At 42.8% G+C, this 17,952-nt stretch overlaps 1 protein-coding gene across 5 annotated transcripts in view; it reads right to left on the bottom strand.

The window, feature by feature from the left end:
* Positions 1-8,800: 8,800 nt before the first annotated feature.
* The window catches only part of LOC122542246 (protein phosphatase 1 regulatory subunit 29-like), a 407,579-nt gene continuing 398,427 nt past the window's right edge, over positions 8,801-17,952 (bottom strand). For 4 of the 5 annotated variants that reach the window (XM_043679784.1, XM_043679785.1, XM_043679786.1 and 1 more), the window contains one exon: positions 8,807-16,572. In XM_043679784.1, the coding sequence (XP_043535719.1) occupies positions 13,913-16,246 (2,334 nt within the window). In that variant the 5' untranslated portion in view covers positions 16,247-16,572 and the 3' untranslated portion in view covers positions 8,807-13,912. Of the gene's footprint in view, positions 16,573-17,952 lie in introns of all 5 variants that reach the window. The other variant, XM_043679788.1, reaches the window with a different exon arrangement.

The following is a 17,952-nucleotide window of genomic DNA, read 5'->3' as shown; positions in this document are numbered from 1 at the left end:
ATTGCCCAGAGGGCAGTTTAAGAGCCGACCACATTGTTGTAGTGGATTAGTGGTGTTGGAAGAGCACAGCAGTTCAGGCAGCATCCGAGGAGCAGTAAAATCGATGTTTCGGGCAAAAGCCCTTCATCAGGAATACATCACATTGCTGTCGGTCTGGAGTCATATGCTGGCCAGACCAGGTAAGGATGGCAGGTTAAAGGTCTGAACATTATAACCATAGAGTGGGGTTGAGTGTTGTCCATTCCTCAGCCCTAACATTCCTTATCTCGAAAAAATATACATTTTGTCAAAACCTTTTGTCTTGCTCTCATCAGGATAATTTGCAAGAATATCAATTTAAAGATAAAACCAACATTTATGAGGGGAGAATGTTGGTTCGTTGGCAACCCATTCTCATTGGTGGGTAGAAGCATTGCCATGGATAATGCACCAGTTCTTGCGAATCATTGCAAATTGTCCTGCTGAGTGCAAGATGAGAAAGGTTTAACAAACTGTGCCTTTCTCTTAGCAAAATTCAAATGTCTCCTCTTCATGATACAACTGCAACTCTAAAAATAAAGCAATGTGCACTGTCATCAAGCCAAGAGGTTACTAAAAAAAACACTTAAGATTATTCTCAAAAGCGAAACAAATTGACGGTGAAAGACATCGAACGTGTGACAAGTCTGTCCGAGAATCTAATGGTTCAGACACACTTGCAGGACAGCCGAGCTCTGTGTTTACAGTCTGAGACATTTTAATCCACTAATTGTTTCAATAACATTGCAAAGCTCCAGCCACCTATTCTCTATGCTTCAGTGGATGTTATAGTTCATTACTTCAGTGTGCTATACACTTGCCTACCCAAAGCAGCACAACAAAGATCATCGTTACACTCACAAAAGCTGTATCACTCTCTGAAAGAAGCTACTAACCACCATATTACAGGACTTTTTGTTCCAGTGCATCATTTAGCGATTGCCTAGATGTCCATCATCAGAAACGACAGGGCAGATACAGTTAAACTATCTCCACTGATTGAGAATCCAGAACTAGGGGGCATAGTCTAAAAATTAGGGTCACAAAGGGTGATAGAGTTTTGGAACTTCCTTCCACAAATGGCAGTGGATGCTGGGTCAGTTGTTAATTTTAAATCTGAGGGAGATAAATTTTCACTAAGCAATAGGAGGGCAGGTATATGGAATTAGGCCACAGCCAAGACCTCCTTGAATAGCGGAATAGGCTTGAGGGGCTGAATGGCCTACTCCTGTTCCTATAGCATTCTATTAACAGTTGGATCTGGTGTTTCCTTGCTTCTTCCATTCCCTTAACAATCTTCGATCACTTAGATTTCACCTTAGATGCTCCTTACCACAATGAAAAGCTTATATTGCTCCTGTCTTACCGACTCCTGCTCTCCTACACCCCGTACAGATCAAACTCTTCCTCAAGGTGACTCCAACACTCGATTGTCTCTCTCCGATTTCGCGGAGACCAGAAGTTGATATAGTGCTGAAGATACAGTCAGTGTCATAATCATAGAGTCATACAGCATAGAAACAGACCCTTCAGTCCAACCAGTCCATGCCGAACATAATCCCAAACTAAACTAGCCCCGCTTGCCTGTTCCTGACCCACATCCCTCCAAACATTTCCTATCCATGTACTTACCTGAGTACCTTTTAAACTCTGTAACTATGCCCACATCCATCACCTCCTAAGGAAGTCCACTCTACATGCAAACCACTCTCTTGCAAAAGAAATTTGTTCCTTGTGCCTTCCTTAAGCCTCTCTCCTTTCACCTTAAAAATACACCCCCTAATTTTGAAATCCCCCATCCTAGGGAAATGACACCTTCCATTAACCCTATCTCATACAGTCGTACAGCACCGGAAACAGACCCTTCGGCCCAACCAGTCCATGCTGACCATAATCCCAAACTCAACTAGTCCCACCTGCCTGTTCCTGACCCACATCCCTCCAAACCTTTCCTATTCATGTACTTATCCAAATGTCTTTTAAATGTTGTAATTGTGTCCACATCGGCCACTTCCTCAGGAAGTTCATTCCACACGCGAACCACCCTCTGTGTAAACCATTTGCCCCCATGCGTTTTTTGAAATTCTCCTCTCACCTTACAAATGGTGAAATCCCCCATCTGAGGGAAAAGACACCTCCCGTTAACCCTATCTATACCCTTCATGATTTTATAAACTCCAATCATGTCATCATGCGCTTCACTGAACGAAGTCCCAGTCTATCCAGCCTTTCTTTATAACTCAAACCTTCCATCCTGGTAAATCCTGGTAAATCTCTGCTGCTTTGGGGTGGCATGGTATCTCAATGGTTAATACTGCTGCCTCACAGTGCTAGGGACCCGGGTTTGATTCCCACTTTGGGCAACTGTCTGTGTGGAGTTTGCACATTCTCCTGCATGCACAATCCAAAGATGTACATGTTCGGTGAATTGGCCATGCTAACTTGCCCATAGTGTTAGGTGTGTTAAGTAGGGGTAAATGTCAGGGAAAGGGTCTGGGTGGGTTATTCTTTGGAGGGTTGGGTTGTGCTGAAGGGCCTATTTCCATACTGTAGGGAATCTAAGGACCCTCTCCATAATATCCTTCCTATAACTGGGTGACCAGAAGTGCATATTTTGATTCATGTCAATGCTGACCTTATTATACTATTTTTCCTTTGTTGTTCCACCACCCTACGGATTTTGCTGATCTGCTTTAAGTCATAGAGTCATAGAGAGGTAGAGCATGGAAACAGACCCTTCGGTCCAACCCATCCTCTTTGGTTCAATAAATTTAACACTAAGTTCAATTAGACACCAAAATCTCTTTCAGATTACTTCTCAACACTACTCATCCATTCTTCCATCCATTCATTGGCATTAAATTACATCCGTCCTTGTTGCACCTACCTAAATGTTTCCTCCAACAACTTCTAATCTGCCTTTGTCAATCCCATTGCTTGGTACTATATACAAACTTAATTACTTTCTCATTTGCTACAGATGCTAGGTCACATGTAAGCAATAGCAATCCATGAGGCATCCCACTCAATATTCCCTCCACCCCCTTTCAGCTAATCTCCTCACCTATTCTCATTGTGACAACTATGGTAGCGAGTTAGAATTCACTCAGTACCTAAAACTAGCTGGCAATACAGAATGGTCTCCTTGCTATTGCAAGGATGTTCTGAAACTTGAAAGGGTGCGAAAAGATTAACAATGATGTTGCCAGGGTTGAAGGGATTGAGCTATAGGGAGAGGTTGAATACGCTGGGGCGGTTTTCCCTGGAGTGTCGGAAGCTGTGGGATGACCTTATAGAGTTTTGTAAAATCATGAGGGGCACGGATAGGATAAATAGACAAATTCTCTTCCCTGGGGTGGGGAAGTCCAGAACTAGAGGGCATTGGTTTAGGGTGAGAGGAGAAAGATATAAAAGCGACCTAAAGGGCAACTTTTTCACACAGAGGGTGGTATGTTCATGGAATGAGCTGCCAGAGGAAGTGGTGGAAGCTGGTACAACTGCAATATTTAAATGACATCTGGATGGGTATATGAATAAGAAGGCTTTGGAGGGATGTAGGCCACCAGAGTGAACTTGATGAACTGAATGGCCTTGCTTCCATTCCTATGTCATATGGTCTTATGGGTGCTGTCAGGTGGGACTAGATTGGGTTGGGATATCTGGTCGGCATGGACAAGTTGGACCGAAGGGTCTGTTGTACATCTGTATGACTCTATGACTCTATGTTCTTGCACTGAAGTGAACAGCAAACAAAAGATGCTGGAAATCAGAAACAAAATCGGAAATTGTTGGGAGAACTCAGCAGGTCTGGCAGCATCTGTGGAGAGAAAGCAGAGTTAACGTTTTGAGTCCAGTGACTTATGGAGGTATAATTTGTCTGGTTAGCATGCAAAACTATACTTCTCACTCTATCTCAGTACATGAGACAATGATAAATCAAATCAAAAATCTCCATTAGAACCCCGCTGGATTACTTGCCCAGAAATAAATGCACTATCCATAGTCTCCCTTCAGGTTGTCATTAAATTCTACATTGCATGATTGTTGATTAATAGAATGTGGGACCACTGATTCTTCCTGGCTTACTGGCCAATATTTAATTCCCCAATCAACATTATCAAATGAGATTATCTGGTCATTATCACATTGCTGTCAGATGTAGTTTGCTGTACACACGCAATGACTCACACATTACAATGGCGATGACACATCCAAAGGGCTTGATTGGAAAGTACTTGGGGACTCTGTGCAAAGTGTTACGCGACTGATTCTTTTCTGGAAACTCACAAAATTCAGTGAACTCTCATGTTAACATTGTCACGAGTCTCTTTGAAGTCAAAATGCATCCAATCCACTTGGACTGACACTTGCTGGACCGCAGGTGGTTGTTCAGGTATGATGACCTTGTGACGTCCATATTGAGAACTGGTTACTGTGCTGAAGCTGTATACAGATTTTATACAGAGGGAAAAGACGAATGAATGGGCCAGCAGTTTTGACCACACTTGTTCTATCCTCTAGATATCAAAGAACAGATCTTTAAAGGCAGGTCAGCAATCACAAGTGGGACCAAAGAAGTAGGAGTTTTAAAATTCTAAATTATTAAAGCTAGGCCACAGAGTGTAGATTGGATCCTCCAAACATGTGATATTTGAGCCACGGAACAGATATAATCTCAATTCGCTTGGGTGATTCCAGTCACAGAGTAACAGATGTTCAACTGCATGTAGGAGGGAAAACATTGCAAGATTAATATGCTTGGTGGGTGAACAACCAGCAAAGGGGCATAAATCCCACATAGGTACTAGAACAATATAGCAGAAGATTCATTCTGCATTGAAGTTGATTTGAACTTTTCACAAATAGCTGAGGTAATCACAATGTTTAAAAGAGAATGAGACAATCATAAATGAGGGAAGAGCGCAAAAAGTAACATGTAAAAGATAGGTGAGCCAAGTGGACATCTACTGTTATCAAGCTTTCCGTCTTGTGTTCGTCAGAACCTAACACAAGAATGCCCAATTTCAGACAGTCACAACAATTTACAGCACAGGAGAAAAGGCTGCTGACTGATGTGCTCAAAGAAGGCACAAGGTTGGCACACATTCCTTATTCAAATCAATTCGAAGAGAAGGTCTTAGATACGCTAACATTCCAATAGTTTCCAACCCAATCCCTGAAGCAAAAGAGAAGGAAAACTACCTAGCGTGAATATGAATCTCGTTCTCTGATTCGGAAAGATTTCAGAGAGTGAGAAGGCAATATAGAACAAAGTCATACAAAGAGGCAAATGATATTGATTTTTTTCTTCAGATGTGAATGAGGTGCAGAGTGTTTAGAACATATTGTTTCAGGGTATGTGCATTGTGAAAGACAGAGTAAGTGTAGTGAACTTGGGAGGAACAAGGTTATTTGGATCAATGGCTCCTGAAGTTCTCCACCACTGGATGAGTCATTCCCCTCATTGTTTGGTCTGTTATCGACTCATTGATTGGTTAACCAATCATTGTAATATTTGGTTAATAATGTCATTTTACTATTGTACCAAGTTGGTTGCAAGATGCTGGAGGATGAACTTGACGGATTTTAATATTTTAATATTTCACCATCCCACCTCCCCATGTAAATCTTATGTTTCTGTGTAAAAGGTGGCACTCTGGTATTATGCTAACACATCAGAAGAAGGGAACCAGCAAACTCACTCTGATTTGCAATCTGAAATGTCTCAATAATAGCAATCTCATATATGATATAAACAGCATCTATCCCTTCGATCTTATTTGTAGTTACAAGTGACAGAACTTAAAGGCTTAAATCAGAATGTCTGACGTACCTCATCCCCTCTGAAAAATAACTGTATTTCCACTCCCTGGTGGGATGTAAAAGATAACATCAGCTACACTTCACAAAATCCCTAATGGGGAAGCAGGCCATTCAACCCATCAACTCCATACTGATCCTCTGAGCCATTTAAGTCACAACGGAGCTTGTTTTGAGCTCAGATGGAGAGCCATATCCTCACTGGAAATGTGGACACGGGACACCATGAATTCTAACAATTCACTTGTAATTTCCAGGCACATAGATGAATACCATATTGACTGTCTGACTGCAAGGAAGGCTCATAACTGCATCAATTGAAAGAATGTAATTAATGCACTGATGTTATTGAGACTGTCAGTTATGCTACACGTGTAACAGCTTGCTTGCGGAGAATGGAAGAGGTGCTGAAGCCACCAGTAGGATTTTCTGAATGACTTTGCCCCTCACCAAAGTGAAAGTCAGGTTTAAATTGGCACTGGTGTCTCAGGAGTCAATCCCACAGCTGCTAGTGGACCAAGAAGCTCTACTTTGTTCACTCCACTTCCCTGCAATTTCCTTCTGGCTAAATGCAGCATCCCTGCCCACATAGCTCAAACGCCCCAGCAGAACATGTTAAATGACTGCAAATTTACATCGTCAAAGAAAAAGGGAAGATGGCAAACACATTAATGTTCTCCACGGGTAAACTAAACGAGGGTGAAATCTTGTTCTCTGCAATAGGAGCGCGGGAAATCCAACAGACTATCAGAAACTGACAGAGCCCAGGGTGAGGTTGTTTGGGGTAGCTGTGAAGGGTAAATACAGATCAGAACTTAACAGGCCATTTTTTTATAACTCTCCTTCATCTCTGTTTCCTATTCAGCTCCAAGCACGCACAAAGAAGGTGGCCTGTTACAGTAAACAAAGTTGACGAACAGTCACGTACACAACAATACTCGCTCTGAAAATACATTAAATCATGCAATAAACATTTCACTGTTGGCATCATTTTTTTTTGTCTTTAATTAATTTCCGTCCCCTCCTCCCCTCCCATCCAAAAACCATTTCCGCCTTTTGTATTACAAAATTCACATTTTGATTAGTTTGTACCAGGGTTTGTCGGTGCGTAAGTTCAATTGGAACGAGACCAAGGTTAAAAACATTGTTAAGAATAGCTTGGATTACCATGGGTCCATTTCATTTGTGATGCTGCTGTTAAAAGAGCCAGTGAGCACACAGGGGGGAGATCACGAATCTTCTTCTGTTTGCTCTCCACGGAAAGCTGCGAGATCTAAGAGCTACAGGGGAACAGTAAAGATTGCGGGAAAAACGCACAGGAGAGGTATAAGACTGGTTTAAAAATAACAGCAGTGCTTTGATCTCGGACTTAATGATGCACCATCACTGAGACTGTGTACAATGCAGTCCAAAAATTATAAATACTAGTACCATTAGTTTAAGTGTTTAAACAAAATAAAGGAGGAAAGGAAGGGTAATGGATTAAAATCACTGTAACGGTGAAAATTACAATACTCTGCACACCTCTGAGGAGAATGCAGACCTACGTCGTTGGGATAGAGTGGAGGGATCATTTATATATGTGAAATAGCTAAGCTGGGAGTGCTTGATGTAGCTCTAATTTCCAATGCAATTAAGCCTTAGCTGGATGGATGTGACAGTTCACCAGAAACAGGGTTGAGGACATGGAATGAAGAGGTGTGAAGAAATTCACACTTCCCAAACAATAAGAGACTGTGGTCCAATTGCAGACGGTATGGGTCTAATAATTTATGGAGAGCATCTCACATGCTGCTGTCACTTTGTTAAGGTAGGTGACCCTTTCAGTTGGCTTAAGGAAAAACAAACACAAACCCACAATTGATCTTTCTGATAAATGTTGACAAATTGATATTGGTGGCTGATCACTGATTTCTCCAGGGCAGTTAATGATGACCAACCCTTATCAGGCATATCTGATTCTCATGAAAATCAAAAAATGACATATTCTTGCGACTTTTTGTGTTACCTGAACATGGATTTTCCCTCGTTTACTTTATGAACTGGTCACAAATGCATGGGAAAAGTATATTTGTGCAAAATAACAGTGAATGCTCTGCCCATAGTTTGGTGTCTTCATCCTACAAAGGGCATTTATACAGAGAGATGTTGGGAGTATAGACTGGTGAGGGACAAAGAGGGTCTATATAGGATGAGGTGACAGCACCCCTCAAGGCTATTTCTCAATCCGTAAGATGATCTGATCAGCATCGTAACCTAATCCACTAGTTTTGGTTCTGCAAATGTTAATCCTTCTGCCCGGCAAAAAGAAAATCTACCAAACTTAGCTCTGAAATGTTTAACAGATTCCCAGCTTCAGCAGGTTTTACTAGGAATGAAGACTTCCATAGCTCTACAATCTGTGTGTGAGGAGGTACTTTGCAACTACAATGGTCCACCTTGAATTTTAAGGTTCTGGACATCCCACCAAACAGAATAATTTTAATCTCTCCACTGTGCCAAATCCTAGAAGATTTATAGATCCCTTGTAGATCGCCCAGAAGATGAAGGAGTAGACATTGCCCCTTACACCTATTGAGTCTGCACTATCATTCACTGAGATCACGGCTGATCCGATATTCTTCAATTCACTTTCCTACCTTTTCCCTATAACCTCTGATTTCCTTACTGACCAAAATCCTTTCTATTTCAGCCAAGTGTATACTCAATGACCCAACCTCGACAGCCCTCTACAGTAAAGAAATCCACAGATTCACAACCGTTGAGAGAAGGAATTCTCCTCATTTCTTACTTCAATGTACTTTATCTTACTCTGAGATAAATAACATACAACACCAGGTTATAGTCCAACAGGTTTAATTGGAAGCACTAGTTTTCAGAGCGCTGCTCCTTCATCAAGTGCTCCGAAAGCTAGTGCTTCCAATTAAACCTGTTGGACTATAACCTGGTGTTGTGTGATTTTTAACTTTGTACACCCCAGTCCAACACTGGCATCTCTATATCATTACTCTGAGATGATACTCTCTGGTCTTAGGCTCTCCCACAAGGGGAATTAACTTTTACACATCAACTCTGCCAAGTCCCCCAAACGTTTCACCAAAGTCTCCTGTCATTCTTCCAAACTCAAAGGAGTACAAGCCCAATTTCCCCTCATCAGAAAATCCCTCTATACTTGGAATCAACCAACTGAACCTTGTCTTGACTGTCTGCCATGGCAATATATCTTTCCTTAGATGAGGGGAGCAGAACTGTTCACTCCAGACTTTTCGGGATTATTTCCATAGCCTTTGACTTGACAACTTCTTGCACCCTATAACAATACCTGAGAGAACAGAAACCCATTCTATGCAAACTTCTTCATAATTTGGTCCCTTTAGCCCCAAATTGATTCTGGTGAATGTGTGCTACATTTTCTCCAAGGCCAATATATTAATCTTAAAGCCCGCACCTGAATGCGTTACCTAAATATGTCCAATAAGGGTTTTACATAACCCTAACATAACTTCTGCTCAATGTGTTTTCCTAGAGAGCAGTTGAAGCAGAGATCGCGGAGAGGAAGTCAGGCAAATATTCAAAATGGTGGAAGACAGGAGGGCACAAATAAACATAGAGTAGTGAAATTAGTTTTGGATTGTTTCAGGTATGCATTAGCACAGATACACTGGACTGAATGGCCTAACTTTGTACGGTAAAGATCTAGTTTAAAATCTCTGTTAAAAATATTGAACAAGTGAATCTCATTTGAAAGTGTTCAGTATCCATTACCACAGAATGTCAATACTTATGTGCGGCTTTGTACATCTTCCAGGTACAAGTGTAGATACCAACATTAAGCAAATCCAGCCATATTATTCTTCTGTCCGCCAACACCGAGGTAATATGAATGGGATTATTCTTCTGTATAAATGACTGATGCTTCAACTGCTCTACATTGTTCTGTGCTGATTTGACACTTCACTGTGAAATGTACCGTGAACAGTTAACATATTCCGAAATGCGAGAACAAAATAAAGTGGAATATGAAATATCACTAAGCAAAGAGATTTAATAGACTACAATCTTATTTGGTCAATAATCCCTGATTATAAAGAAACACAGTCCCTCTGTAGACAGTGTGAGAAAATTCAGCAGGATGGGGTTAACCTTATCCAAAGTTAGTTGAAGATGAATCAGAAAGCTCATGGTAACACCTTGACATGTGTAGAATGAAGAGCTATGTCTCCTTAATACACAGATGCAACCAAGTTAGGGGAAAGATATGACTGAGCATTTGTTTAACCTATTTAGCAAGTGGGGTTCCCTGTTCAGACGCTGTGCTCAGTTAGGTGCCCTTGTACTTATCACTTTCAGCAAAGTTCTACTATACATGCCAATTAAACTCAATCAACGCATGTTGGGGCAAATTGACAAGGACTCTTAGGAGTTAATCAACAGGTTACTGAAAAATTATTTGACTAAATTAAGTGGGGAAAAGGTCAACTGCCATGAGGGGGACCTACAAATGAAGACTCGAAGGTAACAGAAAAAGACTAGAGGGAACAAGCTTTTCCTTCTCATTTGCACCTTCTATAGAGTCTGTGCCCAGATGATATAACAGATCACCACCTCTTTTCTTTTCTTCCATTGGTGGAATTTAACTCAGAATTTCCAAACCAGTTTTTGACTTGTAAGTAAAACACTCCCATTGGGTAGGGCTAGGTCTCCGATTACTCCCTGTGCAAACCTTCCCACCGCCTGACAAAAAGGGAATAGGGAAAAATGGTTCATCCCAATTATTCATGCATCTCCATAGCAAAGGTTTAAATAAAACTTAGCAATGTGAGGAAAATGGCAGCAGCTGTTGCCGTGACAACTGCATTTCTCCCACATGGGCGACCATCTTTATTGAGTTACATTTACAAGGTTTCCACGCAGATACAGAACACCCATGACTGGACTGTTTGATCTTGAAATAAAGTCTTTCTTTCTACAGGATATAGCTATAATACATAATGACTGTTTGGCAGAGAATTATAATTCATTTGAAGACTCCTGGTGATAATCAAAAAGCAAACTTCTTGCAGTTCCTGTAGTATCCCTCACAAAACCCTGAGATCAAAACAGAATCTTCAATTCCTTCCTCAGTCACTACTTCACAGCCTTGAAGTCATTCATACAGTAAGATTCTTAAGTTGACTTACTGGTGGTGAAGGGCATTGAAGGTGTGACATGCCCTGGACTAAAGTGTTAGGCTCTGGTGCGTTGAGGTTGACCTTATCTTGAGAGGTCAATTGATAAATTAAAGAGACTACAAAGATTCATATTTCTGCAAAAAAAAACACACAGAAACAAAATAGCGTTGATTCCATTTGTTGGTATAATCCATTTTGCATAATGTTTTAGCAAACCATACACTTTTGTTCCCAGTGAACTCTTACTAGTCAAGACGACAGATAGTGTGACCGAGATTTGGAAGACTTGCCCATTCTGGCACCCAGTGGTGGCATTGAAACATGACCAGGCACAGGTTTGGCCATAGGATAAATTTCCCTCTACACCAGCCCGAACAACGAGCACCAACCCCAAATTCAAAAGAGCACTTCTCCAGCAGCGGGTCATTTTTCTATATTTTAAGCCAATTACTCAATGGCCTCTCTAAGAGACACTCTGAACTTACTACCCATTAGCATTGACTAAGAGGTAGCTCTGGCACATGCCTACTAGGGTCTGGGTTGAGTCTTTTCATTTCATCTTACATCTTCACAGCCAACAGGCAGTGGAAAGATTCATCCCCTCAGTCTGGCCTGGACTGTTATGATTGTACTACAAATTACTTCATGGTCTTCCATTTGCCTGTGGGCCTTTGGCCCTTTATCATTGTAACAGGTTCAAGAAGTGACAAGTCAGGTGATGAGAAGGCTTGATACCTTCCATGGTATTAGAACATCAAAATGATATACATATGTGATTTTTAGAAAGCTATATTTACATTGCATTTTATATAGTAACTTTATTATTTTATTACAATTTTATGGGAAAAAAATTACAAGTATAAAAATATTGGTTGCCACCTTTCCTATCAGTTGTAAGGGGGGGATTGCAAATGAGCATATAGATGGTCAACAGGAGATATGCTTTCTTTGATGTGAGATGAATATGAGATTTTCCTAACCCTTTCCCTACCTCACACCCCTTGCCCAGCACCCCAGTGGAGCATTCCATTGCACAATGCCTATGTGAACAACATAGGAACAGTGGCAGGGTCCAAATATGGATCTGAAAAGGGGTATTAATATCCTGGCATTCTTTTGCCAAGAGTAGACAATGGAATCCAAACCGTTCCAAATGTTATTACGAAAGGAAAGGTCCAGAGTTTACTCTGTACTTCCTCAAAAAGTGTCACAGGAATGTTTACATCCACTTTACAAGGGATTTCAATTTGATACCTCATCCAGAATTCCATTAGGTAGCATTCCTTTGGAACTGACTTGTCAACCTAAACCATGTGCTGAAGATGAGGAATGGACCTTGAATCTACAAACATCTGGCTTAACACTGCGTTAAGAAACAAGACAACTAAATGCTTGTCCAAGAATAAGTTTTGTGTTAACGTTTTTGAGAAATACATTTTATGAATGTTTTTGGACAGCAAATGGAAATTTCAGTTTGGCGGCCATCAATAGATTTTATTAAGATGCATAGGGCTGGAATGCTGTCAGGAATTGGTGGGGAGGGTGCTCATCAATCTAAGATAATAGGGGCTATTTTAATCTAACTGACCATGTGGGAGCCCAAATGGGATTGAGTAGAACACCTGTTTTACAATGACCCAGTATTTACCTCTTTCTTCAATGGAGAATAAAATCAGACAGGATTTAAAACTAACTCAGTTCTAGGTTATCTTAAGGAGAGAGTTCTATTAACCGTGCCTTAGGTGTCTCACTTGTTGACTGGGACTTTTTACTGTCAAACTCAGCCTGAAATGTGGATAGTCATTTAACTTGTAGATTTTTCTTTGATTCTTTCATAGGACATGGAGCATTTATGCCCCATCCCCTAACTACCCTTGAACTGAATGGTTTTGTGGATTGTTGCATGAAGAAGTTAAAAGTCAACCATTGATATGGAGTCACCCAGAGGTCAGACCAGGGAAGGATAGTGGGTCTCCTTCCCCAAAGGACATGAGTGATGGGGTCAACATCATTCAACAATAAATTGCCATTGTGGCCATCACTGAGATAAGTTTCCAATTTCAGATGCATTTATTTCATCTTTATTTATGAACTGAATTTGTATTCCACCAGATGGCATGGTGGGATTTGAACTCTTGCCCCTGATAGTACAAGCCCAGCTATATTACAGCTACACCATTGTTTATCCTGTAAGATTGGCCATTAAGTCAATGGAAATCAACAAAAACAGGTGCTTTCTGGAAGGGGTGGCCGGAATGTGGTCAAGCCATCTCTGACAGAATGGCAAGGGAGATGTTCACCCAAGATCACAAGGTCAACGGGCTGCAAATGTGGTGCTGCAATGTTGGTAGATCTACAGGTTATGGAAGCCTGATGGTCATTGCTTTAACAATGTACTCATCCCAATTAATGTCTCTGCTAACACAATGTAGAGAGGAATGTGAAGAGAACCTGCTAATATTACACTGATCAGGAAATTCCCTAGAAACACGTCCTAGCGTTCACTGGCTGACAGAAATGAGGGTTTTTTTTTCATACCCCCAAAGGAAGGCCTCTCCCAAAAAAAAATAGATTCCTGATTTCATTCTCATTACCTCGATCATGCCTGTTCAGTGATGGCTAAAAGTCCCCCTCAATTTGTAACGCTTTATTAACATTATCAAGTGAATTAAATATTATAATGTAAAAAGTATGCCTGGATTAATAGGAGGATACTGAAGGGAATGTTGGGTGGGAGGGAGCGATCAAGAACTGGTAATGAAACATTTTAAGGGTGATTTCTGGACTGTGGCTTATAAAATGGGACGTTATAAATGTTTAATAAATGAAAAGGACCCATTAATCCTTCTTTGTTTTGTTTGTTCTTTTTTTTTGTAAACTTATCAATTCAGTCTTAAGCTCAGTCACAACTTTTGCTGAGCAGAAACACCTTTCCAGTAATCTAAAATATCGTGCAAGTCTTCATCTTTAGCAAACTGGACTTTTTTTCGCAAGGCGTGGCCAGCAGCCAGGTACACCTCCTCCCGAGGGTGCTTTTTATAGGGGCGGAACCTCTCCCAGATCTTGTGACTGTTTTCCGACGAATACTCCGGGCTGGAGGAATATCCGGAGAACTGGTGCCTGGGGGAGAGCTGGGAGTAGGCGGAGTCCCTTTTGGAACGGGAGAGTGGCTTTAACAGTGTGGACCTCTGGCTTACAGTGTCCCCGTGTTCTTCATAGTACAAAGCAGGGAAGGAGTGGCGATGTTCACTGCAGTGGTAGGTTTGCTGTACCTCCAGACGATGAATTTCTCCCTGGGCCACTGACGGAAGACGCTTTAAAGGCGTAGGGGTGGGGATGCTCTTCTCGATGTACTTGGCCTCCGTCTTGGACACCTGGTCGGGGAGGTCAAGGCTGTAGACACGGGTGCTCTTGCCTGAACCGCTGGACGAGATGCTGCAGCGTTTCTTGGTGGTGTCCACGCTGCTCTGCCGCTGCAACGGGTAACCTCCTTCTTTGTAAGTCGGCGACAGGAAGCCCGGCCTCTCCAGCTGGGAGGACGACGTGCTCGGCGTGATTTGGCGGTCGATCGACATCTCGGAGTCGGCGCCGATAAAAGCCGCAGAATCCAGCTTCAAGGCGTCGATGCAGTTGTTGATGATCTGGTTGACTTTGTCCACCTCTTTGGCGATGGTGGAGATTTCCGCTGTTGAGCCGTCTCCATTATCTGCCTGCTTTGCTTCCTCCTCTTTACGGTCAGCAGCCTCCCCTGTGCGGACTTCGATATAGTTCCCCTTGGTGGCTTTCGGTGTCTCGTTGACTTCCAGCGGCTTGAACTGTGCCTTCTCCCCAGACACAGAGGGGAGTGAGGACATCCGAGACACTGATATAGGTTGCTCGTGGAACTTCTGCATTGAGTGAATCATACTGCTCGTTTCTGACTCTGGCCCATACCTCATCTCCAAGATGGTCTTCTTGACATTGATAGACTTCTGCTTCTCCTCCTGAATTCTTCGCTTGCGCAAGCAGTAATAAACCACGCCCAGGACAATGACCATGCCAAACAAGCAGCCCAGGATCGTCATAATGTAATGGGTGGTGGTGGAAGAGTTGGACGGTTGGGTTATCATACGCCCTCTTGTCGCAAAGGTCAAGCAGGTGTGGTTGAACCTCTGGGACTTCTGGATGGAAGCCACGCAGAAGGTGTAATCCGTGTGCGCCTTTAGCTTCTCCAGCTTAATGTATTCCTTCCTGTTGCGGAGATTTGTTACATCAGAAACGTAGCTGTTGTTGTATTGCACCAGAATGTACATCCTGCTGTAGGGGGAGGGGATCTGAACCACCAGCGTTGCCCCGGTGATGGTGACATGGTGCAGCTTAATGGTGGGGCTGTTCGACGTGTCCAGGGTGTACGCCGTGATGGGCTCGGTGGAGGAAAATTCCGCCGGGTTGATTCCCGACGAGTAGGCTTCGGGATCTTTAGAAGCCACGGGCGTGGAAAACGGGACGACTTTCACACCATTCCGACAGGAGGAAGCGAGGAGACTGATGGCGTTGAGGTTGCTGTTGGGCCTCGGGCTCAGGAGAGGGAAGCCAGCGTACTCCGCCGGGCTCTCGCACTGAAGTCTGTCGTAGGTTTTGGTGACGTTGTTGAACTCGGCGAGCCAATTCAAGAAACCGACCAAGTCGCAGGAGCAATTGAAAGGATTGCCCGCCAGCTCACACACCATAAGGCCACTGAGACTGGTGAAGGTGTTGCTCTCCAGTTTCGCCAACCGATTGGCAGACAGGTCAATACTGATGAGGTTGGGGCACTCCCAGAAACTGTTGACCGAGATGCTCTCGATCAGGTTGTGCTGGACGTACATGTACTCCAGCCTGGTGAGGCCCCGGAGCATATTCTCGGTCAGGTTGGTCAACCTGTTGTAGCCCAGCTGCAGCACGCGCAGGTTCGACTGAACCAAAAAGGCGCCGTCTTCAATGTAGCTGATCTCATTTTTCGTCAGGTTCAGGTCGGTCAGGTTGCCGAAGCGGCTGAGGGAACTGTACAGGAGGAGCTTGAGCTTGTTCTCATTGAGCCGGAGATCCAGCACGGTGCTGTTGATGTGCTGAGGGATGGCCTCATAAGGGGGCTGGTTCTGGCTGCAGATTGCTAGCCAAACATAGCCTTTCTCCCCCTCGATCAGCCAACAATCCCCGCAGACCTTTCCGAGCTGGGCCAATAGAACAATCGTTGCCCAGAGGCTGACACGGGACATTATTATTCCAGGCGCAGTAGCTGACTTTGGCGAAGTGTCTAGGAGTGACTAGTAGCTGCCATTAGTTTCAAATGCAATCAGCAATTGCACGTCAGTTCTAGTCACCTCTGTTTTCATTGCTCTTTATGGAAGCACTCAGCCACAAAAAGACAGAAGAGTTGGGAAAGGAGGAAACAGTCAGGTTTTTCATCTATATTCCTGTGGTCTTTTCAATTTGGGAAAATGAATGATCCAAAGCCACTCTTGTCGTTAACTGTTCAATCCCTCGGTTGCAACTTTGAGAAAAGATCTCCTTGGACCCACAAGAGGTTCATGGTCATAGACTCCTGAGAAAACAAAACAAAAACAAAAATTACAGGATTTATCAAAAATATTAACATTGCCTTTCAACAGCATGAAGCAAGTTGGATTCCTTTTATTTTCACAAATGTTTTTCCTTCTGAAGTATTATTTGCAAGGTTGCTTTGGAAGCAAATTTTGGCTCCTCAATTTATACAACAGGGAAATACCAATCTGCGTATTTTTGTCCCTCTTCCCTTGCCTATTAGTAGCACATTTCTAAATTGCTGTTACTGAAGCATGCTGCGCACAAATTGACAATCATGTCTCCTATAACAGTGATTATATTTCAAAATTACTTCTTTCAAACATTTGTAAGATATGGTCATCACTGGCTGGGCCAGTATTTATTGCATGTCTCTAATTGCCCTTGAGAAAATGGTGCTAAACTGCTTTCTTGAGTCCATTTGGTGCAGGTAGATGCAACATGCTTTTGGGGAGATAATTACAGAATAGTGATCCAGCAACACTGAAGGAATAGTGATACATTTCTAAGTCAGGATGATGAGTGGCTTGGAGAGGAGGTTGCAAGAATTGATGCTGCCATGTATCTGCTATTCTTGGCCTGGCAGATAGTAGCAGCCAGGTTTTTGGAAGCTCCTTCCATCACACTCCTGATTTGTGCCTTGTAGATGGTCAACAGGTTTGGGGAGTCAGGGGGTGAGTTACTTGCTGTAGGAGCCTCTGACCTATTCTTGTAGCCACAGTGTTTATATGGCTAATCATTCAGCTTCTGGTTAATCAGCCCAAGGCTGCTGATAGGAGGAAATTCAATAATGGTAATGACAATGATGTCAATGAGTGGTGGTTGGAGATGCTCATTGCCTGGCATTTATGCGATGTTACTTGCCACTTCTCAGCTCAAGCCTGGATATTGTCCAGGGTTTTCTGCATTTGAACATGGACAGTTTCAGTATTTGGGGAGTCACGAATAGTGCTGAACGCTGTGCAATCATCAGCGAAAATCCCCACTTCTGACCTTATGATGGAGGGAAGGTCATTGATGAAGCAGCTAAAGATGGTTGGGCCTAGGATGGACATCCCTTGCAGAGATGTCCTGGAGGTGAAATGACTGGTCTCCATCAACCACTTCAACAAGCATCTTCCTATGTGCCAGGTATGCCTACAACCAACAGAGAGTTTGCCAGTCACTAGCTTTGCTAGGACTCCTTGATGCCACACTCAGTGAATTGTAGCCTTCATGTCAAGGACTGTGACTTTCACCTCTGAAGTTCAGCTCTTTTGCTCATGTTTAAACTAAGGTTCCAATGAAGTCAGAGCTGAGTGGCTCTGGAGGAACCCAAAGTGAGCATCAGTGAGCAGCTTATTGCTAACCAAGTGCTGTTTGAGAGCACTGTTGATGACCT

The sequence above is a fragment of the Chiloscyllium plagiosum genome, chromosome 39 (assembly GCF_004010195.1).
Source record: "Chiloscyllium plagiosum isolate BGI_BamShark_2017 chromosome 39, ASM401019v2, whole genome shotgun sequence".
NCBI classification, from domain to species: domain Eukaryota; kingdom Metazoa; phylum Chordata; class Chondrichthyes; order Orectolobiformes; family Hemiscylliidae; genus Chiloscyllium; species Chiloscyllium plagiosum.
The sequence above is the reverse complement of the archived record's forward strand: the minus strand, read 5'-3'. Positions and strand labels throughout refer to the sequence as shown.